We start from the raw sequence: 24,888 nt of genomic DNA, 5'->3' as shown, positions 1-24,888 counted from the left end.
GAAATGTGTTTTTATACAGATCATATCGACATGGGTAAATATCGGTTATCGGCCATAACAGCAATCTTAATATCGGTTATCGGCATCGGCCAAAATTTTCATATCGGTGCATCCCTACATAAAACATTTCTCAATAGACATTTGTATTGAAAGTAAAAGTACAAGTAAATGCTGTTAATTAAAAAAGCAAGCAGTCATCGTCGATTGTACACATGTTCATGTCCATCTGACATTTAAATAGCACTTGGCAAACAAAGTGATGGTGCATTACCGCTGCCAACTGGAATGGACAGGAGCCAGATGCTGTGAGCAATCACACAGTCTTTGCAAGGATATAATGCTTTAGGCCAGGCAACAACAGCCTATTCTGGCTTTAAACATGTGTCAACTCTTCAAATAAATAGACTTTGACTTGGCCTAAAGTAGATGTCATGATGTCCAGGACATAGAACACCTTATCAGGCCAATGCTATCTATTTTAACCCTTGACATGTCAGGGATTTGTAGTCAAGGGCACAAGAGTTGGGTTTTATTTCAACATGACATGACATTTCAATATCCCAAAAGCGACCAACTATTTCTTTGTTTTGACACTATTTGGATGTGCTTGTAGTTGCAAATCAGTTCTATCAGTAGCTCCAAAATAATTTAACGCATAGAAATCTGGGCTGAAAGTACAGATAACATACAGTAGCTATCTCACATTTATTGATATTTGATATACTTCCACAGAATAATTCTAATATTATTCTACATAAATGAGTTGAAATGTTTGTACCAACATAATTTACAGTTGTAGAAACATATTTAGGCTTTCCTTTAAATTTCCCCATGACTTGTTGTGAATAGGAAGCTGCAAAGCGAAAAAAAAACTTCATCTCTGTCTGTATTTCATCAAACTGAGCAGGTAACCATTACTGTACATTTCCCCCCCTCTCTTTAGCTTTTGATAGACCTCACAGATCCTAGATGGGCTCTTCCAGGACCGAGAAGGCGCAAAAGACGAAATTCCACTGCTGCGAACGAAGTGGTAGATCTGACCGACGGCAACATAACAAATGGGACAGAAAAGGGGACCCAGACTTTGCCACCCGATTACTATGGAAAAAGAGTGGTTCATGCAGATAAAAATCCAACTTCACTGCAGGGCAACTCTTCAAAAGACTCAACTAATGTTTCTCCAGTGCAACAGTGTGATGCCCCAAAACCAACTAATGTTTCTCCAGTGAAGCAGTGTGATGCCCCAAAACCAACTAATGTTTCTCCAGTGCAACAGTGTGATGCCCCAAAACCAACTAATGTTTCTCCAGTGAAGCAGTGTGATGCCCCAAAACCAACTAATGTTTCTCCAGTGAAGCACTGCGATCCCCCAAAACCAACTAATGTTTCTCCAGTGAAGCAGTGTGATGCCCCAAAACCAACTAATGTTTCTCCAGTGAAGCACTGCGATCCCCCAAAACCAACTAATGTTTCTCCAGTGAAGCAGTGTGATGCCCCAAAACCAACTAATGTTTCTCCAGTGAAGCACTGCGATCCCCCAAATCCAACTAATGTTTCTCCAGTGAAGCAGTGTGATCCCCCAAAACCAACTAATGTTTCTCCAGTGCAGCACTGTGATGCCCCAAAACCAACTAATGTTTCTCCAGTGCAGCACTGTGATGCCCCAAAACCAACTAATGTTTCTCCAGTGAAGCAGTGTGATGCCCCAAAACCAACGCGGGAATCTAATTTAGATTCTGTAACTGAAACACGACACAAAAAGCAGCCAAATAAATCAAATGATTGTAAAAGAAAAGTGGTTAATACAGATAATAATCCAACTTCGAAGAGACGCAGCTCCAATTCACTGCAGGGCAAATCGTCAAAAGACTCAACTAATGTTTCTCCAGTGCAGCAGTGTGATGCCCCAAAACCAACGCGGGAATCTAATTTAGATTCTGTAACTGAAACACGACACAAAAAGCAGCCAAATAAATCAAATGATTGTAAAAGAAAAGTGGTTAATACAGATAAGAATCCAACTTCGAAGAGACGCAGCTCCAATTCACTGCAGGGCAAATCTTCAAAAGACTCAACTAATGTTTCTCCAGTGCAGCAGTGTGATGCCCCAAAACCAACGCGGGAATCTAATTTAGATTCTGTAACTGAAACACCACACAAAAAGCAGCCAAATAAACCATATCACTGTCCTCGTTTGCTAAATGCACCATTTGTAAAGTTAAAAAGGTTGACTTTACCCAAAGCTCATGTCAGGAAACTGAAAACATCAAGTTGGACTTTGTCAGTCCATTTAACGAAAGATGGTAAACTATTGTCATTGCATCCTAAAAAAATACACAATAGCAGTGTAGCTCCAGAATCCATTAACTCAAGGACCACTACCATCTCAAATCGTCAGCTAAACCCTCCAGTGGATAAATCTCTAGAGGTGGTTGAAACATCTCCAGATGTGCCTTCAGTGGATAAGTCTCTAGAGGTGGTTGAAACCCCTTCAGATGTGCCTTCAGTGGATACGTCTCTAGAGGTGGTTGAAACCTCTCCAGATGTGCCTTCAGTGGATACGTCTCCAGAGGTGGTTGAAACCTCTCCAGATGTGCCTTCAGTGGATAAGTCTCCAGAGGTGGTTGAAACATCTCCAGATGTGCCTTCAGTGGATAAGTCTCCAGAGGTGGTTGAAACATCTCCAGATGTGCCTTCAGTGGATACGCCTCCAGAGGTGGTTGCAACATCTCCAGATGTGCCTTCAGTGGATAAGTCTCTAGAGGTGGTTGAAACATCTCCAGATGTGCCTTCAGTGGATAAGTCTCCAGAGGTGGTTGCAACATCTCCAGATGTGCCTTCAGTGGATAAGTCTCCAGAGGTGGTTGCAACATCTCCAGATGTACCTTCAGTGGATAAGTCTCTAGAGGTAGTTGCAACATCTCCAGATGTGCCTTCAGTGGATACGTCTCTAGAGGTGGTTGAAACATCTCCAGATGTACCTTCAGTGGATATGTCTCTAGAGGTAGTTGCAACATCTCCAGATGTGCCTTCAGTGGATAAGTCTCCAGAGGTGGTTGAAACATCTCCAGATGTACCTTCAGTGGATAAGTCTCTAGAGGTGGTTGAAACCTCTCCAGATGTGCCTTCAGTGGATACGTCTCTAGAGGTGGTTGAAACATCTCCAGATGTACCTTCAGTGGATAAGTCTCTAGAGGTGGTTGAAACCTCTCCAGATGTGCCTTCAGTGGATACGTCTCTAGAGGTGGTTGAAACCTCTCTAGATGTACCTTCAGTGGACAAGTCTCTAGAGGTGGTTGCAACATCTCCAGATGTGCCTTCAGTGGATACGTCTCTAGAGGTGGTTGAAACCTCTTCAGATGTGCCTTCAGTGGATACGTTTCCAGAGGTGGTTGAAACCTCTCCAGATGTGCCTTCAGTGGATAAGTCTCCAGAGGTGGTTGAAACATCTCCAGATGTGCCTTCAGTGGATAAGTCTCCAGAGGTGGTTGAAACATCTCCAGATGTGCCTTCAGTGGATATGTCTCCAGAGGTGGTTGAAACATCTCCAGATGTGCCTTCAGTGGATATGTCTCCAGAGATGGTTGAAACATCTCCAGATGTGCCTTCAGTGGATAAGTCTCTAGAGGTGGTTGAAACATCTCCAGATGTACCTTCAGTGGATAAGTCTCTAGAGGTGGTTGAAACATCTCCAGATGTACCTTCAGTGGATAAGTCTCTAGAGGTGGTTGAAACATCTCCACATGTGCCTTCAGTGGATATGTCTCTAGAGGTGGTTGAAACCTCTCCAAAAGTGTCTTCAGCAGATAAGTCTCAGGAGGTGGTTGAAACATCTCCATGTGTGCCTTCAGTGGATAATTCTCCACAGGTGGTTGAAAACTCTGCAGAGGTGCCTTCAGTGGATAAGTCTCGGGAGGTGGTTGAAACATCTCCAGAGGTGGTGGAAACACCTTGGAAACAGGGACAAGTAGAGGATGGGGAAAAGCAGGGAAGCACACAGTCATCACCTGATGATATACTCTCTAATCCTCACTGCCCATATGAAAAAAACTCAAAAGATTGCCACACATATGAGGCAGAGAGGGATGACTTTTGTTCATCCACACTCATCCCATCTTTGCCATCCCCCCATTTATCTCAAGATGAAGCACACAGCCTAAGAGATCTTTGCCTCCCCAACATTTCCCCACCTCCCAGCGATTCAGGAACTAAACGTCTGGAATTGAACCAATCAGAATCTAGACAGAGCCCCTTCTCAGATCGCTCCTCCCCTCAATTCCCCACTGTTGGACTAGACCCTCACATTCCCCAGCATTTTGAGCTCAACTCCCAGCCCTGCACAAGTTCACCATCTCATTATCATAGCCCGAAGAGCCAAGACAACCCAACCCCCACATCTAAAGATACGGTAGCTGGGAAGACTCCTGTAGGGCAATTGAAGGAGGTTGAGGCTGATCTGGCCATGAACAGCCCTGCCAACTTGTGCAGCAACATCCCCAGCGACCCTCCCTTGTCGGTGCCTAGAACTGAGGACTTGGATGAGGGATCGGGAACGGGGACATATAGGGGTGACAGTCCAGGGCATGTTGGTTGGCAAGACGAAGACGGGAGTGATGCAGAAGAGGAGAGTAAATTGAATGGGACTTTCAGGAGTGCCAGTCGAGAGGACAGATGTTTCGTGTGCCCCATCGCACTCAGGAGAATAATGGCTGGACCAGGTCAAAGCATGGTTAGAAATGTTTTCCCTGTCTTTTCAATGCTATTATAACACAATACACTATAATACAGAGGTCCTCCCTTTTCTAAATCATCGCCCTACTCTATTTTCCTAGGATGAGGAGGACGATGGCTTTGGCGCTCCAGAGGTGCTATGCCGTCAGAGCCTGAGCTTGGTCTACAGTACCATTGAAGAGAATTATCCAGAAGGAACTCTGCAGCTCCTTTCTGACCTGCTTCAGCCTGGTTACTATCCTCCCAGGGACATCACCACCCACCTGCTGCGGGGCATCCTGCTGGATCCCCAGGGTCTCCAGCACCTCTGTGTGCAGGCCTTTAATCTGCTGATGACGACGCAAAGGTGAGACGGTGGCTAAAGACAATCATAGCGTGAACAGGAGTTGATAATAATGTCCTATCTGCAGCCTTTTCTAATTACATGATTTCTCTGTCCTGTCCTTTCCTTTCCTTTCCTTTCCTTTCCTTCCTTCCTTCCTTCCTTCCTTCCTCTTTCCATGGTTGAAGTTAGTGATTGAATCTGCTTCCTGATTGCAGACACCACATGGCTGATAAAAGCACAATTCCATGGGACTGGGAGTTGTTGAGCTCGGTCATGGCCAATCAGGTATGACTCGAGGCAGAAACCATGAAGCACATAGAGACATGTTGCCACAGTGGACGGTGTTTGTGGGATTACAGCAAAATGACATAATCCTGATCTCTGCCCCTGGTGCTTCATTAGGACCATGCCAAGAGACACCGCTGGGAGGTTGTGCGCATGCTCCTGGAGTATGTCGCGCAGACTCTGGAGGACGACTTCCAGGCCAAACTCCCTCTCTCTGCCCGCCGACACTCCATCGCCAAGCACACCTTGTCCTGCAGTCAGCATTTTAATCAAGTCAAGTGAGTGTGGTGTCCAGGGTGTGACATTCCATTCAAAGATTGCAAATTTCTTCCTAATGCATCCTTCCTAATAAAGATAGGGGCATTATAATCCACGAATAAGATTAAATAGAAGATTTTGTTTTGTTTGTTTTCACCTGTTATGGTAATGTAGGGGATTTGATGTATTTTTCTTTTGCAGAGACGTCATTAAGTGGCTCTTTGCTGCCATTATGAAATCAACAGAATATGGAGACAGCGGGGAAGCAGATGAACATATCAGGTGAATTCCAATGGGAATGTTAGATGCCTCTCTTTGAATCTTTATCATTATGAATTCCTGCCTTACAGGGCTGAAGGGAACAAGGGAATCATACATCAATGGCATACATAGCATATCATTGTAGCAGTGTTCTATAACTTCCCTCTCATGTGAGTTGGTAAGCCCTGTTTCTGGCCCTTTCCTTGTTGCAGGATGGTGTTGGTCTTCCAGAGGATGCTGTCTATGGCTGTGGAGGTGGATGGCTATCCAGAGCTCAGCTCTACCAAGCTATCTGAGGAGCTGTTCCACATGCTCGTCAGGGTCGTACCATTACGAGCACACAGGTGAGGATGAGAGACAGGGTCGTACCATTACGAGCACACAGTTGAGGATGAGAGACAGGAGAAAGTGAGTTTTGAATGAAGGGAAAGTGGAAATGAGAGGAAGTAAGTGACAGTATGCGCTTTAGATATGCAAGTCTGTCTTTCCCTAGTCTCGCAGTAGCCAGCGATAGATAGATAGATATCTACGTCTGGTGCACAACTCATGAAATGTGACCGTCCCCTAAGGCTGTGTTCACACAGAGATATTTATTTTTCGCTCTGTCGCTTGATTCAACCCTTTTGAATTGCTCTGTCACTCTGTTTAAATCGCTCATCAACAGGCACACGAATTGACGGACATGTGGGGGCTATAACGTTACGCAATGTCATGATGTTTGTCCACTACGAGCCACCGTAGATGCTTACAAGCTAAGCCTATCAGCGTGCTCCTAACGCGAGCTACATACCGGTAGTACAGACTTCACTTCATGTCAGCTGTCATCCTGTCAATGCGGTTTGTTGCCACACAATAAACCAGCGGTTTGTTCCAAGCCAGTGTGATCCTTGACTCGCTCTCACACGGCAGCCAATCAGCGTTGAACAGCGAGCGATTGATGCCAGCGTATTTTCGCTCGAGTTGGGATATTTCATTTGGGGCGACGAGCGTATTTTCTCCCTATCGCTCTGTCTCTGTCGCTCGGACGCCCAGCGATTTTTCTCCTGGGCGAATATACAGATGTGGGAGATGGCTGGGCCCTCCCGCATTCAACAATACATCCGGGACCCAGGAGGCGGTGTAAAAGGAGAAGACATGCCACGCCATCTATGGACCCTACTGAATCGTCTGCGCTCTGGCGTCGGACGCTTCAAGTCATCCCTGAAGAGGTGGGGCCTATCGGACAGTGCGGCATGCGAGTGTGGCGAGCCTGAACAGACTGCCGAGCACATTATCACCGGCTGCCCCCTATACAGCCCACCCTCAGAAGCCGGCCTCTTCGACTTAGGACCGGAGACGAGGGCGTGGCTGCATGACACTGAGTTGGCCATCTGAGGATACACGAAAGAAGAAGAAGAAGAATATAAAACTTAGCACAAGCTATAATAAGATTGAATGTATTCATTCATTCATTCACCGTGTTCCTTACAAAACCAAAAAATAAATTTTCCAAAAGAAGCTCAAAATCACAGATAATATTATCCAAGATAAATCTGCATATATCTTGCCATCGTTTACAGGTATGTATACATTTCCAGAACAGATGGACTACAGTCTCAGTATGGGAGTCACAGAAGGCATGGCAGGGGGCCCTAACTGGAATGAATGAATGAATGAATGAATAAATGTATTTGATAAATCAAAAACTACAGTACACCACAAGCATACAGTACAAAATATCTCATCCAGAAATCACACAAAAGAAGTTGTCAAACTTATTTCCATTGTGGTCCAGAAACAACAAAGAACAATTAGAACAATCAAGAATAAAAAGAAAAAGAGATACAAACCAACACAAGTTCAAAAAACATTCAAAGGAAGGTTTTGCACTATATTACTGTAGCTTAATCAGCATGATTTTTTTAGAAGGTTTTTAAAGGTTTTTAAAACTATTCAGAGAATTATCTTTAAGATAATGATGAGATTGAATTTTGTTCAAATTGGCCAGAGTCTGTTCCGGCAGCCGTACCGGAGCCCCACAGAGCCGCACCGCAGCTGGTGGACATTGGCCTTTAGGTGACAGTCACCTTTTTATCCCAAAATAAGAGGATTCCTGAGTGGTTTTATGTCTGCCCTGGTATCTGTCACCTTTTTCACTATCCATGACTTGGCATCCCTGTTGTTGACACGATCATTCCCAAAAGCTACTCCAGGTGAAACAGAAACAACGGCACGTTGAAAAAGAGCACAGAACTTTACCAATTGGAGAGTCAGTTCTGTCTTTCAACATATCTCGCTTCTCCTTCCATTTCCCTTGTCCTCTCTTTTTACTCATCTCTTCCTGAAACCTAGGATGCTGTTGTTGGAGAGCCTGCAGAGCAAGCTGCTGAGATGTAAGCTGGTGGAACATCTGCTGGACTACGTCTGCCCCCAGAAGATTCCTATGCCCATGTCCCTCAGTCTGCTGCTTCACTTCCTGAAGAATTGCACGCTCACACCAGACCCTACGGTGAATATCAGGGGACTTTTGGTAGTAGAAGGCCATTGTGTGTTGACATTTTCTTCGCAGAGATGTAGTGGTATTGACATATACAGTACAGTATTTGAGTAATAATCATCATCATCATTGTCAACCGCTTATCCGGGATCGGGTCATGGAGGTAGCAGTTCCAGCAGGGAACCTCAAACTTTCCTTTCCCTGTCTACATTAGCCAGCTCTGACTGGAGGATCCCGAGGCATTCCCAGGCCAGCATGGAGATATAATCTCTCTACCTAGCCCTCAGTCTGCGCCGTGGTCTCCTCCCAGCTGGACGTGCCTGGAACACCTCCCTAGGGAGGCGAACAGGTGGCATCCTTACCAGATGCCTGAACCACCTCAACTGGCTCCTTTCTACACAAAGGAGCAGCAGCTCTACTCAGAGTCCCTCATGGATGACTGAGCTTCTCACCTTGTCCCTAAGGGAGATGCCAGCCACCCTCCTGACAAAACCCATTTCGGCCGCTTGTATCTGCTATCTTGTTCTTTTGGTCATGACCCATCCTTCATGACCATAGGTGAGGGTAGGAACCAAGATTGACCCGTAGATTAGAGTAATAATGCACTGACAAATTTATCAGGAGAAGCACTGTCACTTAAATTTTAAGATAGTTACATTTATATTAGACATTTGAGCTGAAAGAATATGCTCAATATGTACTGCATGTGCTTCAGAAGTATTTTGGAACATAGAGAGGTCTATGATGACATTTTATAGCAAGTACAACAACCCTCAAGCTCTTTCTCACACGTCAAAGATGAGGGAGAATGGAGAATATATTTCATTTCATTTAAAAATGGGGGTTTTATTGGTGGCTATGGAATCAGTTTGGGAGATAAGTCACAGCAAGAGTCTGTCTCAGTGTAACTGATGCGTGACTGTCATCTCCAGGATGGTGCTGAAAGCTGGCGGAGATGGGAGGAGTTGGTCCAGCTCCTTTGGATGTTGCTGCTCAGCTACAACAAAGTGATGAAAGGTGAGACATTGGTCAACTTTGTTGCTATTCACAATGTTATCATCAGCCTACTTGTCATTCAACAAATTGTGAGTTGTAAATAATTACGGCAAGTCAGTTGATCTTAGCGGGATCTGAACCATCATCTTGACTGACTGGATGCACAGTGTCAGGAAGTGAACAGTGCTGGGGAACCTGTGGGAAACCCGACACTCCACTGGATGTGCTTGGTTGTTGCTGGGATGTTTCTTTGTGGTTGCAACTGTGAATTGCTATATAACCATGATCAATAAGCAAATATTGATGTACAATACAATATGTAGTTAAAGTGGAACTGAACCCAAAAATGACTTTTCTTTTCTTTTAGTTCAAATACCTGGGTATGCAGTGCACCTATTTAATAATGTATGCAAAGAAAATCACAACAATCTAATTTCTTTAGGTTTTCACAATTTTTCTCATCAAAAGTTCATTTTTCAAGATTTCATTGATAACAGTAATGTACAGTTTGCTGACATCACCTAGTACTATCAAATTTCTACCCCATTTCAACCAATAATATCACGACATGCAGCTGTCAATCAAATCTTCATTTCAGGATAATTTTCTCTTCCAAATGAAGTAGAAAATGTCGCCTAGTGCCTGTCATCTGGCAGAATTCCTATCCCATAAACTAACTACTAACTTGGCCAATTGTTAGAAACATGAACAAAAACCAAACTACAATCTCTAATAATGCAAAGAAATGTAACTGGCTTGTTAAAACGCGCATTCCAGGCATATCGTATTTACAGCAGCGATAATGGCGCGCGTATCCGAGAGCTTGGTTGTCAGGGGTCGCACTTTGGAGATTCCAGGCCGACGTGCTGCACTCTCCGCTCGGCAACACGAAGGCAGCTGGCTGCCTACGGCTCGCTGAGCTAAACTCAGCCACTAACCTCGCGTCAGTCAGCAGGCTCTTCCCGAGGGGAGCGCCACAACACACTGAATCCCACTCGATTTGGAGGCGGAACACGCCAGGATTGGCCAAAGCCCAATCCAGTCCCCAGAATTGTCAAATAAAATCATCGACATGATACTATGACCCGCCTCTCAACCTGTCATCTTAGACAAACTATGTTTTCAGTCTGAAACGGACTCATATGCACGTGATGAACGGGTTCAGTTCGACTTTAAGTGTTTTATCCTAAACTTGTCTGTGAAGCTAAAATGGGAGCTTGAAGTTCTTTGCTGTGCAAAAATGATAAGATAAGAACTAGTCCATCCTGTTCCCCTGGTCAAATCTTATCTTTGTCTCTGCTGTTTCTCTCTCTCTCTCTCTCTCTCTCTCCCCACTCCTTCATCCTCCCCATTGCTCTTTCTTGCACTACTCCTCTTCATTGTTCATCTTTCCTCGGTTTCATTTCTCTCTGGTAATAATTCCGACTGCATTTTATTGATTGATTTTCTTTGTGCTGTATGCCAAATGTAAATTATAATTGGGAAGTGATACGGCTGTAGCTCAGGAGGTAGAACGGGTCATCCACTAATCGCTTTGGATAGAAGAGGTCGGTGGTTCGATCACCGCCTCCTCCAGTCTGCATGTCAAAGTGTCCTTGGGCAAGATACTGAACCCCAAATTGCTCCCGATGGTGTGCCACACCCTGCGCGGTAGCTTGCATCCATCGGTGTGTGAATGTACATGCTCATTGTGAAGCGCTTTGGATAAAATACAATATAAATGCAGGCCGTGATGCACTTAACCCATAATTGCTTTTTGTTACCTTCCTCTGCTCATTTCCTTATCTTTCTTTTTTTTTTAACGAAAAGTAGTTCTAGATTTTTTTCATAGTCTCTAAACACTTCTACTGTAGACACCCCTCAGGTTTAATGTGTTTTCAGATTTCACCCCCTTCTCGACCCCTGATGTCTTTGCACCCCTGACTAGCAAATAAAACGAAGTAAAAGCAGTTTATTTATCTCCTCCAAACCAACTCTGGTTTAGCCCCTAACCTCTACGCATCTGTTACCCCCAGGCCACCTGTGCACCTCGGCCACTGAGCGACAGTCACAAGACATGGTGTCCAGCCCTGCTGTCCGAGAAGCTGTGGAGTCCTTCTTCTCTAGATCCCAGGCTGACCTTGGAAAAGCCTTGCCCCTCCATGTCGACGAGTCCCTCAGCTACCTACAGGATCACCTGCTAGAGCTCTGCCAAAGCTGAGCCAGTGCTGTTTGGTTGTGCCTTCATTGAGCCATTTCCTTTTATGAGTGAGAATGATGTATTTTTTATTGTTTTAATTATATATTTATACATGTTTGCTTGTATAAAGAAAGAGAGTCGCACAATACAAAATTATCCTCTGCATGTGTTGGTACCAATGTGTTTTGGCAGAATATGCCTTCATCAGTGTATATAGTGATGTTTGCTTGTACCTGATTTTTATATATTACAAAAATAAAGTAGGCTATATCGCCTCACCTTATTGGTTCTTCATTCATGATTCATGAACTTGTCACACTAATGTTACACATGTTTGTTTTCAAACAAATGGTTGGCCTTTGCTTTGGTTCTGACAATCCACACACAGGCTCTAAATAAGCAAACATGGACCGACATCTTTTGTGCTGTGCACCTGTGGTATCCCATCCAGCCCATGGTCCATCACTCATCACTCAAACGTTTACCCTGGTTCAACAACAGCTGGTTGAACGGTATATGCGCTGACCAATAGGATCAAGCGCTGTTATCATCGGCAGGAAAAAAAAATCCTGACAGTCGCCATGATACAGCAGCGGAAACTGGTGAAGTAGCTAGAAAACAAAAGAGAACACGCAGTCGTCCTCGCGATTTGGTATGCTCTTGCAGGTAAAAACGCCATCCTACTGTTCGACCATGAGTTGTTTTCACTTATAACACCACATTTTGAACCTAATGCTGAAAGCGCTATGGTAAATTTTCGAAATAAGACTTCTTTGGGTAGGAAGTCGGTCAGCTTCGAAAAAATTGAATCTGTTAGCTGTTAGCTAGCTAACAGAAGCTAAGCTAAAATAGCCTGCATTTGCCTGCTAACCCAGCGTTGTGTAGCTAACTATGTGGCTAGCTCGCTTGCTCACTGGTAATATTGGCTGTGATGCTGTTGCAAGCTAGCTTATGCGCTGTTTTGTGGCCTAACGTTAATGCGCAAGTCAGTGTTTTGTCATTATGTAAACAACAATTGTGTGTTGTCTTTTGATACTAATTTCTGCATTTCTTAGTATCCCATTGTGATATGGTGATAAGGTCAGCTAATTACTCAAGTTCACTACATTAAGGGGACGTTTGCTATCGTGCTAGTTAGCAAGTGAGCTAGCTATTTAACGTTTGTTACATTCAGTTTGTTGGCTAGCTATTTAGGTTAGGCTAGGCTAATCAGCTAGCGACAACGAGAAGAAAAATCGGCTAATGTTTGCTTGTCCGTTATCTGATTTAACGTCAAAGCTGTAATTTTGTATTCAGCTCTTTGTGTATACATGTCAACAGCCTGGTTTGGCAAGTTTGTCAGGAAAGACATTCTGTTAGCGGGATTGACTATTATGTAACTCCAATTGAATCATACATTGAGAGGAAGCTGTTAAATCTTAATTGGACTGCATTACGCTATAATCTTAACGATACAATCCTATCTTGATGATAATTGTCATTTTGGATTGGTAGGGGGCTGAATGCTTTATTTGCCATAGTGTTGTTGTTGTCACTCAAGCGTGTGAGTAAAATATAGTGTGCAAATGGGGACCAACTGATTAGTTGGATAATGTTACATCAACTCTGACCATAAGTGGTACCGGTGATCCTATTTTAGGGTATTGTAGCTTAGGTTTCAGGGCTAAGATCACCTATTGATTCACATTGATGGAAGCCTCATCATCTACAGAAGTCTTGCTGTCCATTGTGAATGGCAATTTCTTTTAAATCCAGCGTATTCTTCTCATAGTGTTATAGGAATGCCCAAGGAAAAATATGACCCGCCGGACCCGAGGCGGATGTACACAATTATGTCCAGCGAGGAGGCAGCCAACGGGAAGAAGTCATACTGGGCTGAGCTGGAAATCAGCGGTGAGTATTTATTATTATTATTATTATTATTATTATTATTATTTATTATTTATTGTCAGGGAGTTCATGGATGTGGAGAAGAGATGCTGTCATTGGATTATTTTCATGGCCATGTGATTCCTCCTGTGGAAAATGCTCCTGTAAAAATGGCATGTTCATATGTAAACGTCTTGATGAAGGTGCTTGCCATGTCACCCAGGGGCCTGATTCTCCAGTGCGTGTTTCTTTACCCTCTACCCCTGCAGGCCGAGTAAGGAGTCTCAGCACAGCCCTGTGGTCTCTCACCCACCTCACTGCCCTGCACCTCAGTGACAACTCGTTGTCACGCATCCCGCCAGACATTGCCAAACTTCACAACCTGGTGTACCTGGATCTCTCATCCAATAAGATCAGGAGCCTGCCGTCAGAGCTCGGCAACATGGTGTCTCTCAGGTGAGTGGTGGCAGCTGTAAATCTTTTCAACTCATTCCACTGTATTCCAGCAAGCGTGTATTGTTCAATGGAAAGAATAGAAAGGAATCGCTTTTATAGAGTTGACCCAGATTTACAATTTGACATGCCATTTGATCTCCTCTGTTGGCATCCATAATAGCAGGGTTATTGAGTGTTTCCATGGTATACCATAGATCCATTGACTTTCTTATGATGGCAGCTGATGGCAGTTAGATACTGTTTGTGAAAGGTGATGAAGGAGCTAGTTCCTCAGGAGGGCAAGTTTTGGATTCTCAAATTCCCCCATGTCCTCAACAGGGAACTGCTTTTAAATAACAACCAGTTGCGGGTTCTGCCATTTGAATTGGGGAAACTGTTTCAGTTACAAACACTGGGGTTGAAAGGTGAGTGGCTCATCAATGTTTTTCTAACCATTCTATCCTTGACATCCCATTGTTCTGTTAGTTGTGATTCAACCCATTTTGCTTTTCCTTCGCCAGGAAACCCACTTGCACAAGAAATTATGAGCCTCTACCAGGAACCTGATGGCACGCGGCGACTGCTCAACTACCTGTTAGACAATCTGGCAGGAGCTATCAAGCGCAGTGAGTCCTCCCTCTCTCTGCTATGTTTGAGAGTCTTAACGGGAATGAGAAAGAAGTGCATAGTGTCAGTGTCACTTAGGGCTGGCATGGATCACGGATAATCCGTGACCCGTACGGATCAGCCCCCATGGTTCGGAACGTCAATGGGCCGCGGACCCCCCCCCCCCCCCCCCCCTTTCGTTTCATTTAACGTTAGTGTATGAGAACGCCTGCAGCGCAGCCAGACACAGACAGGCATCATCATGGCAAGCACAAGTGAGCTTCCTCATCCCTTGTCGCTGCTGTAAAATCTCTCTGAAGGCTGTGGCTACTAAAGACAGCATCACAACAAACTTATTTCAACACCTCTGAAAAAGCACAGGAATGCGATCAGCGTGTTGCGGGCTGCACAAGATAACGAGAGCCACAACACACACACACACACACGGGCACACTTTTCACGAACACATTATCACCGGACGGTGAAATGTTGCCTTTAGGACACATAACAACAAAACAACACGAGGGGCCACTGAGTAGCTTAACGTAGCATCACCGTTATGTTTCCAGACTCACCCTGTCTGTACCATGGTCTGTACCTGTGTCAAGTGACTGCAGGTTAGCAAGTAACAGCCAGGAAGTTAGGCATAGCAGTGCCACCTAAAACAGGAAGTTGGGTTGTTCTGCCTTCAGAGTAAAAGCATAAATTGTGTCACTTATCAGAAAAAAATATTTTTTCAGCTGTGTAGGGCAACAAATAGTTAGAGAAGTATAATAGTATTAAAAAATCAAATCGAAAATCTAATTTTGAGAGAAAAAATCGGATGTATGTTTTTTTTTTTGCTGATCCGAAAAATCCGTGATCCGTGCCTCAAGATCCGTCACGCGATCCGATCCGTGGGTTTTCTGATCCGTGCCAGCCCTAGTGTCACTCCATTTGACTTTGTCCAGAAGACAATACCCCTATTTATACAGATCATTTGAAACTGTGTGCGCATGTTAATTCACCCTGACACTCCATTTTTAATCAACCTTGGCTAATTGGTGTGAATTCATTGAAGTGTATGCTCAGATCTCATAGCTGCCATCTGTGTTGATGTTGTCACCCATGCTGAACTGTTGTCTCCCTCTTTCCAGTGCCTACAGAGCAGCCCCCACCTCGGTCATGGATCGCTCTTCAGGAACCAGACCGAGCACGGCCCTCAGGTAAATAGCCAGGCAACCAATATGTAATGCAACATATCTTTTGATCACATGCTGTTGGCTATCTTCCTTTGCAACACACACAGCTTTTTGAGAATTAAGCCATGCGGCCACGTGATAATATAAAGACACACTTAATGTCTGAAGCTAAAAATGATCATTTCACTTGAAGTGAATTAATCCAGTTTATTTATTTATTTTGTTTGTTTTTGGGAATGATGCACTGGTGGGTGAAAACATGATTTTTCTTTCTCTACCCATGAGCTCTGTGCCAATTATGTTATTATTAGGCTATTAATATACAGAAATATGGAAACATTGCTTTTGCCATAAGCCTATGAAACAGGCTTTAGTCTGCGCAAGGCAACAGACACTGCAATCTGTTTTAGATTCTTATTTTACAAACATCAAGGTTTGGACTGTTTTAATTACCCACTGTCTTTCAGTATGTAATCAATTGTAGCATTAAATCTTATCAAGCAGTAGCCCCATTTGTGACACTGTCCCCTCCGGGACAGGGTCACATAACTTTACTATCCGTGATGTGAGGTACCAAGTGGTTAAAACGGTACCAAGTGGTTAAAACAGCTGTCGAAGACTACTTTTAAACGGTTGTTTCACGCAGGAATATCATTTTAACACTGCCGGACATACTGCTGGCTTCCCATAAGGAGAATATTATATCTTCGAATCTGCGGTCGGACGTGGGGAAACGGGTGGTAGGAAACTGTTTTAACCACTTGGTACATCACATCACACATAGTAATGTTATGTGATGCTGTCCCTCCAGGACAGCGTTACAAATGGGGCTAATCAAGCAGTTGGCGTCACCGTCGCCAAACCTGACCACTTTTTTGACAATATTCTATCAAAATTCCGTTTCAACGCCTGCTACAAATGATCAAGTGCTGTTTCCACCCGGTTTAATGGCTGAAAGCACAAGTCAAACTTCTTATCTTTCTGGAGACATCTTGTTTGAATCATTCGCTATCGCCGTTTCCTTACCAGAGTCTGGGAAGTGACGTTATTGCTGGTGAAAAAGCTGTGAGCTGAAATCCCCAAAGCTGACCAGTCCTCTCTGAACGTTTAGCCTGCGCTAGTTTTACAGGGGCCTTTCTTCTTCATGGTATATTCTTCTTCTGTGGTACCGTCGCCCAAGCGGCTCATACTTTCTCTTATCAAAGGCACTTTCATAAGGTATTTGGATCTTTTATCATGCACATTTTAATATGAAACTTGACACATAGACTGTCTGCGAATAAAAGGGACTTGCGACATTAACCTCTTGAATAGCCCGCAAAGAAGGAGGAAGTACGTCACTCGCTCCACAAACAAAGGGGGACGGGTTTGGGTAAAGGTGGTCAGCTATGGCGTTAGTTCTGTTACTTTATACTGTAACTCTTAATACATCCACAATAATACTCAGAAAAACTCTAGAACAATGGCCTGTTTCTATATCCAGTCCACCACTAGCCTAGAGTGCTCAATGCTGCTTACAGTACATTTGTAATGGAGTATATGTGCAATTCCCATGCTTGAACTTGAGCAGCACTAGTTCATCAAACAATTTTTGTGGAAAGATCTCATTTCAAAACGCTGTCTAGAGGGGGAGCATACATTGTAGACCTAGCTTTTACTATCATCAACAAGTGCGATAGTTCTGGATACGCGTAATTTGAAGTGAGTGAAACCAAAAATGACCTGTTATCACCAAAGTACTGTGGTAGCACAGTGTTGTAAACGAAGACAGTCACTAAACAAACTATTTAATTCATGCTTGATTTGGCCTCTACAAATAGAAACTCACCCAGCTACTTCCTCTTATGTAATGTACAGTATAGTGCAGAAGCCTCGTGTTGGTTCAGTAAGTTTCCACAATTGAAACAGAAAACAGCAGGGCTACAGGCAAATTAGTACTACATTCAAAAGTTTTTGAGTAAAGTTTTATCATGAGTTTCCATTGTTTGTAGCACTTGCGTTAACCTACAGCTAGCACAATATACAATAAGCTGGTTGATTGACAGCTGATCCGCTGATTCTATAGTTGCCTAGCAATAAAACCAAAACGCAGCAGGCAGCTCTGCTTTGAACTTGAGTTGTTCGGCCTTTTCAAAACCCGTCCTTTGTGATCGGGCCCTTAAGTCCCGTGGCTTATTTTACAGATCCGATAACAACTTTGACGTCATCGTCCCAACCCTAGAGCGTACGTCAGTCTCCTAAACCAACCCTAGAGCGTACGTCAGTCTCCTAAACCGTGTGCATTCTTGCAAAATGTTTTGCACACAAACGCACAAATGAACACGTGCAGAGAGCCTGGCTCTTAGACACGCTCCTCCAAAGGCACCTAATAAGTTAGAACAAAATGAATATTGGCCCTTATGGATTGACAGCCCAATCTGTCAGAGCATCAGCAGAGAATACTTGATTTAATATTCTGTCTTCCTTGTCTCCCCTCAGCGTTGTTCTCTGTGATGTGCTACAACGTGCTGTGTGATAAGTACGCCACACGACAGCTCTATGGCTACTGCCCCTCGTGGGCTCTGAACTGGGAGTACAGGAAGAAGGTCATCATACAGGAGATCCTGGGCTGCAACGCAGACATCATCAGCTTGCAGGTGAGAGATGGACGTCACATGACAATATCGGTGCATCTCAGTGCTTGAAAAGGCATCTCCTCTCTCTTACTTTTCCAATCTTATTTGAAAAAATGTTGATGCTAGCATCACATTTTATTCTTCTTGGAAATAAAGATTGTAATAGTTACCTGCTTGTAGTGAAGCGGCACTCCAGGCCTTTCTCATTGTCCATCCTCTTCTCCCCCCCCCCCCCCCCCCCCCATGTTTTCCTTGCCCACAGGAAGTTGAGACGGAGCAGTACTACAGCTTCTTCCTGCCTGAGCTGAAGGAGCAGGGTTACGAGGGATTCTTCAGTCCAAAGTCGCGGGCGAGGACCATGTCCGAGTCTGACCGCAAACATGTGGACGGATGTGCAATTTTCTACAAGACAGAAAAGTATGTACCTAAAAACTTTGAGTTAATTTGCTCGCATAGATTTCTTTTTATGAGCATTTTATCAATTTTTTTGATTTCTGAATCCTCTTTACAATTACGGCGGCAGTTGTAATATTAACATTTGTTTTAAATGCTGGAATCCCTGGAGCCTAGATCCTTAAAGACAAAAGGTCAAAAAAGCCATGGTTTCAGGTCCTTTGCACCCTGTTCATCAAGAAAGCCCCCAAGCATATAGATGCCCTTCTCTTGTCCGTGCGTCCAGTACAAGATGCAACGCACCCCTGCTGCTCCTTAGCTGAGCACAATGATTGGTAGTTGAATGGTACAGCAGCACCCCGGTGAGTCACCAAAAATACACATTCCAACAGCGCCCAAACGTACGTACATGTGTACATGTTGTGTGACTCGTGTACTCACCACGCTATGTAATAAGAATCCAAACGTACGTACATGTGTACATGTTGTGTGACTCATGTACTCACCACGCTATGTAATAAGAATCCAAACGTACGTACATGTGTACATGTTGTGTGACTCATGTACTCACCACGCTATGTCATAAGAATCCAAACGTACGTACATGTGTACATGTTGTGTGACTCGTGTACTCACCACGCTATGTAATAAGAATCCAAACGTACGTACATGTGTACATGTTGTGTGACTCGTGTACTCACCACGCTATGTCATAAGAATCCAAACGTACGTACATGTGTACATGTTGTGTGACTCGTGTACTCACCACGCTATGTAATAAGAATCCAAACGTACGTACATGTGTACATGTTGTGTGACTCGTGTACTCACCATGCTATGTCATAAGAATCCAAACGTACGTACATGTGTACATGTTGTGTGACTCGTGTACTCACCACGCTATGTCATAAGAATCCAAACGTACGTACATGTGTACATGTTGTGTGACTCGTGTACTCACCATGCTATGTAATAAGAATCCAAACGTACGTACATGTGTACATGTTGTGTGACTCGTGTACTCACCACGCTATGTCATAAGAATCCAAACGTACGTACATGTGTACATGTTGTGTGACTTGTGTACTCACCACGCTATGTCATAAGAATCCAAAATGACCAGAAACGATCATTTTGTTTTCTGAGCACTGGCGCTGTTCAAATGTGTGTTTTTGGTGACTGAACAGGGCTATGCTGCTGTACCATTCATTGGAGAAGAGAAAGGCAGCTATATTCTCATCTTAGTATCGTGAATATGGCAAATAGGCGAATCTCCCAAAATGTTGGCGTGTTCCTTTAAGTGGCTTTAAGTTTTGTTTAGGGAAATGTTTTTTGAGCTGTCAGCACCTTTCTGCAATTCATTCTGGATGGTAAGGACGCTGCAGACTAAACAGTCATTGGCTTCCCGTTCTATAAAAGCCTTTATTTTTGTATTGACTATAATTGAGTGATACACTTTATTAAAACAATCATATTATATCAGAAGTTTTCTTTGTTTTGTGTTCACAGTGATGTCAGTTAGATTTGGTTAGGCCAGAGCTATGCTCACTACATCTGCGTTTTTTTTAACACCAGGTGTGCATAAAATACAGGTAATTTTTTTTATATACTTTTTTTTATTATAATAATTATCAGTACAATTAATTGTATCAGTTATCGGCCAGGAGAAGCAGATATTTATCGGTTATCGTATCGGTTGAAAAAAGTCCATATCGTGCATCCCTAGTATTTAAGCTTGTGCTTAGGCTAGTGAGGCAATACAGGTTTCTACAATAAAGTTGCCTGATGGCCCTGGCCCACAACAACACATTGACCAGGACACAGTGCACTGTAGGGGACACAGTGCACTGTAGGGGACACAGCGCACTGTAGGGGACACAGTGCACTGTAGGGGACACAGTGCATTGTAGGGGACACAGCGCACTGTAGGGGACACAGCGCACTGTAGGGGACACAGCGCACTGTAGGGGACACAGTGCATTGTAGGGGACACAGCGCGCTGTAGGGGACACAGCGCACTGTAGGGGACACAGTGCGCTGTAGGGGACACAGCGCGCTGTAGGGGACACAGCGCGCTGTAGGGGACACAGCGCGCTGTAGGGGACACAGCGCGCTGTAGGGGACACAGCGCGCTGTAGGGGACACAGCGCGCTGTAGGGGACACAGCGCGCTGTAGGGGACACAGCGCACTGTAGGGGACACAGCGCACTGTAGGGGACACAGCGCACTGTAGGGGACACAGCGCACTGTAGGGGACAAATACTTTAAATGACAGTCATGTCATAGAAGCAATACTTTCCTTTTATTGAAAATGGAGAATCACGCCCGCACTGTTTGTCAGCCATTTCCAACTGATTTATCCTTTGTAATCTAGCTCTTTTCGAGGCCATTTACACCTGGCACTAACATGTGTTTTCTGTGATCAGATTGCAATCAGATAGTGCTTGACCACATTAACCTGATTACATTGACCCCTGGTCATATGTGTGTCCAGTGTCCACATTGAGATCTGATTACGATTGGATCGGGCAAGCTCCATAGCATAGAGCAGCAGATAAACAGCGTTGTTGTATGTGGATTGAGAGGACGTATTTCATTTACACTTGTGTTCAATGTCGTCACAATGCATCCCTGACGACCTCCCGAGGTGGTCAGATCGCAATCCGTACTCGATGTGTCTTGGGGCCGTTTACACCTGTACTTTCAAGTGGTCAAGCACTATCCGATTGCAATCTGATCACAGAAAACGCATGTTAGTGCCAGGTGTAAATGGCCTCTTCCCTTTCTATTTTTCCTTCCTTCCACTCATTGCCTCTAAAACCTTCTTCTCTACTTCCTTTATTTAAGCAGGTAAAAGACTCATTGAGATTTAAAATCTCTTTATTTAAGCAGGTAAAAGACTCATTGAGATTTAAAATCTCTTTATTTAAGCAGGTAAAAGACTCATTGAGATTTAAAATCTCTTTATTTAAGCAGGTAAAAGACTCATTGAGATTTAAAATCTCTTTATTTAAGCAGGTAAAAGACTCATTGAGATTTAAAATCTCTTTATTTAAGCAGGTAAAAGACTCATTGAGATTTAAAATCTCTTTATTTAAGCAGGTAAAAGACTCATTGAGATTTAAAATCTCTTTATTTAAGCAGGTAAAAGACTCATTGAGATTTAAAATCTCTTTATTTAAGCAGGTAAAAGACTCATTGAGATTTAAAATCTCTTTATTTAAGCAGGTAAAAGACTCATTGAGATTTAAAATCTCTTTTTCAGGAGGAACCTAGCCAAGAGGGCAGCATAAAAAACACCACCACATTGAGCAGCTCTTGCTTGTCTCCCTCTGTACCTCTCCAGGTTCAGTGTGGTGCAGAAGCACACGGTGGAGTTCAACCAGCTAGCCATGGCTAACTCCGAGGGCTCAGAGGCCATGCTGAACAGGGTGATGACCAAGGATAACATCGGGGTGGCCGTGCTGCTTGAGGTCCGCAAGGAGATGATGGAGCTCTCCTGTGAGTAGGGACCTCCTGCCCGTGTCCTCTGGACTTTGTTGGACAACTGTAGGTTTACCTGCTTCAGTCATTGTCCCAGGTTTATTAGATGAACTTGGTTCTGCCACTCCTGAATTGAGTAGTACAAGAATCCAGATTTTTGTGTGTGTCTCAAGACTCATTGAGAGGCTGGAGTCAGGGGGGGGACCGTAGGTGCTGCCACACATTTTCATGGCACATAAGCTATTTGATTTAGCACCACTGTTAACACATCGCCCTTCCACATGGGCACTTTTCTGGCAGTGCCGTTACTTTTGTCCAAAGTCCTCTTTTTATAACCTTCCTCCCTGCTTTTCCTTTGTCCTTTTCCTCCTTCATTTTCCTCCTTTCCAGCGGGAAAGTCACTTCATGGCATGGAGAAGCAGCTGCTGCTTATGGCCAACGCCCACATGCACTGGGACCCCGAGTACTCTGACGTCAAGCTGGTCCAGACCATGATGTTCCTGTCTGAGGTGAAGAACATTGTGGACAAGGCCACCCGCAGCCTCAAGCTGTCCTCTGTCTCTGGTGAGACCAACGCCATTCCCCTGGTGCTCTGCGCTGACCTCAACTCCTTGCCCGACTCTGGTAATGATGCACGCATCGGTGCTTTGGATCAAACATCCCAGATCAATTAACCCTATATTAATCGCCATGTCCATATTGGCTTCCACAATGAATAGATGGTGGCCGGGGGGTGGTTCTTCACACTGGGTTTAGCTTGCTCTGGTGTCGGGCTGCAAGGATTTGTCAAAGTAATCAAAACAAATGACTATAATTACTTTTGTAATTAATTAATTAATTTGGACCCAGTTTGGTTTGGTGCTGACCTTTCAAAGCCAAATAAACGCCCATTAGCTTGGGTCCAAGTGTAGTATACAATGAAGCCTGGGTTACGGGGGGGGGGACTCCATACTGCTCACTGGCCTTAATCCAAGTCTCCACAAGCCCTGAGATGCCAAGTTGACTTGAAAGGACGTCATTTACATCCTGTTTATAGCGGAAACTCGCGCTCCGCTCCGCACCACACGGGGAATAAGTGTTGCGTTTATTTAGGAAACAATTATTTTACAACCTCTGAGGTTTTTTTATAGCCTAACATGGCTGGCTTCACTAATTTGTGCCATAAGGGGCAAAAAATCAATAAGCCTACTAACTGTTTTAGCTTATTTTCAAGTTATTTAATTTTGACAGGATAGGATGCAAAGAGACGTTTGTGTTTTTTTATTATTGCTGTTTAAATGTAGGCTATTATATTCAAAGTGGCCGTATAGTCTGAAGATATTCTATATGGCCAGAATTCTGGAACGCTACCGGCATTTCATTCCAAAAGAAAATAAGAGCGGGATGGGATGGGAGTCATTTTAGCGGGAGTGGGACGGGACAGGATCATGTTTTTACCCTGGCCTTTATATATATATATATATAATATAAATATATATATATATTTATATATTTTTATATATATATATAAAGGCCTGGCCTGGGATTGGGACCAGACGGGAATATTTCTGTGGGAGTGGGATGAGACACCCTCTAGTGTGGCTCTCATGGAAAAAATAGTGAGGATCACTGCATTAGGCTATAAATAGTACATTTCAATCTTGTCGGTTATGAGATCGGTTAATGAGCGTCTGTTGTCAAGTCCGGAAAAAAAACATTTTTGCCATCCCTAGTAACAATACATTCTGTTTATTAAATGCCGAACATACTTGGTTTGGTCAGTTGGGGCGTCAACACCTGATTAAAACCAACTTGCTCCTCTGTAGAACCTAGTGCTAGTGCCACTTCACCCTTCTTTAGGATGCTGATGAAGAGAACTTCCTCTGTGCAGGTGTGGTAGAGTACCTGAGTACGGGCGGAGTGGACTGCACCCACAAGGACTTCAAGGAGCTGCGTTACAGCGACAGCCTGACCAATTTCAACTGCAACGGCAAGAACAGCACGTCCAACGGCAGGATCACGCACGGCTTCAAGCTGAAGAGCGCCTACGAGAACGGCCTGATGCCTTACACCAACTACACCTTTGACTTTAAGGTGATGCTTTGGCAGCACATTCATTTGTGTTCTTCACATGCACTTTTGCAAGTGCATGTACAGCACTTACTGTATTTGTTTTGTAAATAAATGTGGATGTTTTAAGATTTTTGCCCAGTTGCTTTTTGGCACTCTGTGGAATAAACCTTTTACTTTTTAATTCATTTCGCTTTCCCACATCCCCTGTAATCTGCTTACTCTTTTTATTTGATCCGATTGCAAATGTGCCTGTTTACAAGTACAATCCATTTCACTTTGGGGTGAGATGTCAAGCAAGTATGAGTCCATTCGTGCATACGCTTGTCAGGAAGTTGACTCGTCTCTCCGTCCCTGCAGGGTGTCATCGACTACATTTTCTACTCCAAGCCTCAGCTGAACGTGTTGGGCATCCTGGGCCCTCTGGACCACCATTGGCTCCTAGAGAACAATGTCAGCGGCTGCCCGCACCCCCACATCCCCTCCGACCACTTCTCCCTCTTCGCCCAGCTGGAGCTGCTCCTGCCCAACCTGCCCCCCCAGGTCAACGGGCTCCACCTGCCTGCACGCAGGTAGTGAGTCCCTCACCCCCCCCCCCCCCACCCCCACCACCACCAGGGGGAGCTGCAACCACAGCCTCTCCTTTCCAAACCCTCCTCCCTCCCACTTACCAGCTCTTCCCTCCCCCGCACTGGAGGAGGAAGACAAAAACACAACCTGTAAAATAATCGTACAGTAAGTTCTGG

At 44.2% G+C, this 24,888-nt stretch overlaps 2 protein-coding genes across 3 annotated transcripts in view; both read left to right on the top strand.

Annotated features, from left to right (window-relative positions):
• simc1 (SUMO interacting motifs containing 1) overlaps positions 1–11,715 on the top strand; it is a 15,704-nt gene extending 3,989 nt beyond the window's left edge. The window contains exons 2-9 of the mRNA XM_083652381.1: positions 4,833–5,077; positions 5,272–5,341; positions 5,459–5,619; positions 5,801–5,881; positions 6,073–6,204; positions 8,192–8,348; positions 9,269–9,353; positions 11,348–11,715. Of these exons, the coding sequence (XP_083508507.1) occupies positions 4,833–5,077; positions 5,272–5,341; positions 5,459–5,619; positions 5,801–5,881; positions 6,073–6,204; positions 8,192–8,348; positions 9,269–9,353; positions 11,348–11,532 (1,116 nt within the window). The 3' untranslated portion in view covers positions 11,533–11,715. The remainder of the gene's footprint in view (positions 1–4,832; positions 5,078–5,271; positions 5,342–5,458; positions 5,620–5,800; positions 5,882–6,072; positions 6,205–8,191; positions 8,349–9,268; positions 9,354–11,347) is intronic.
• Positions 11,458–24,888, top strand: cnot6a (CCR4-NOT transcription complex, subunit 6a). Of its 2 annotated transcripts, none has more exons than XM_083652380.1 (12): positions 11,458–11,579; positions 13,283–13,404; positions 13,650–13,836; positions 14,155–14,240; positions 14,337–14,441; positions 15,558–15,626; positions 18,081–18,238; positions 18,480–18,634; positions 21,957–22,111; positions 22,484–22,717; positions 23,964–24,166; positions 24,503–24,888. In XM_083652380.1, exons 2-12 carry the CDS (start codon positions 13,293–13,295, stop codon positions 24,716–24,718), a joined length of 1,680 nt encoding a protein of 559 aa, XP_083508506.1. In that variant the 5' UTR covers positions 11,458–11,579; positions 13,283–13,292; the 3' UTR covers positions 24,719–24,888. The 2 variants fall into 2 exon arrangements, with proteins under 2 accessions (XP_083508506.1, XP_083508505.1); XM_083652379.1 differs by lacking the exon at positions 11,458–11,579 and adding an exon at positions 12,143–12,177.

This window comes from Poromitra crassiceps, assembly GCF_964638095.1.
Source record: "Poromitra crassiceps genome assembly, chromosome: 15".
Lineage (NCBI taxonomy): Eukaryota > Metazoa > Chordata > Actinopteri > Beryciformes > Melamphaidae > Poromitra > Poromitra crassiceps.
This window is presented reverse-complemented; position numbering and strand designations above follow the sequence as displayed.

Coding starts and splice junctions, on each gene's coding strand:
- cnot6a (XM_083652380.1), top strand. CDS start 13,293: ATGCCCAAGGAAAAATATGACCCGCCGGACCCGAGGCGGATGTACACA. Junction 13,405..13,649: donor GGCTGAGCTGGAAATCAGCG/GTGAGTATTTAT, acceptor CTACCCCTGCAG/GCCGAGTAAGGAGTCTCAGC. Junction 18,239..18,479: donor CAGACATCATCAGCTTGCAG/GTGAGAGATGGA, acceptor CCTTGCCCACAG/GAAGTTGAGACGGAGCAGTA.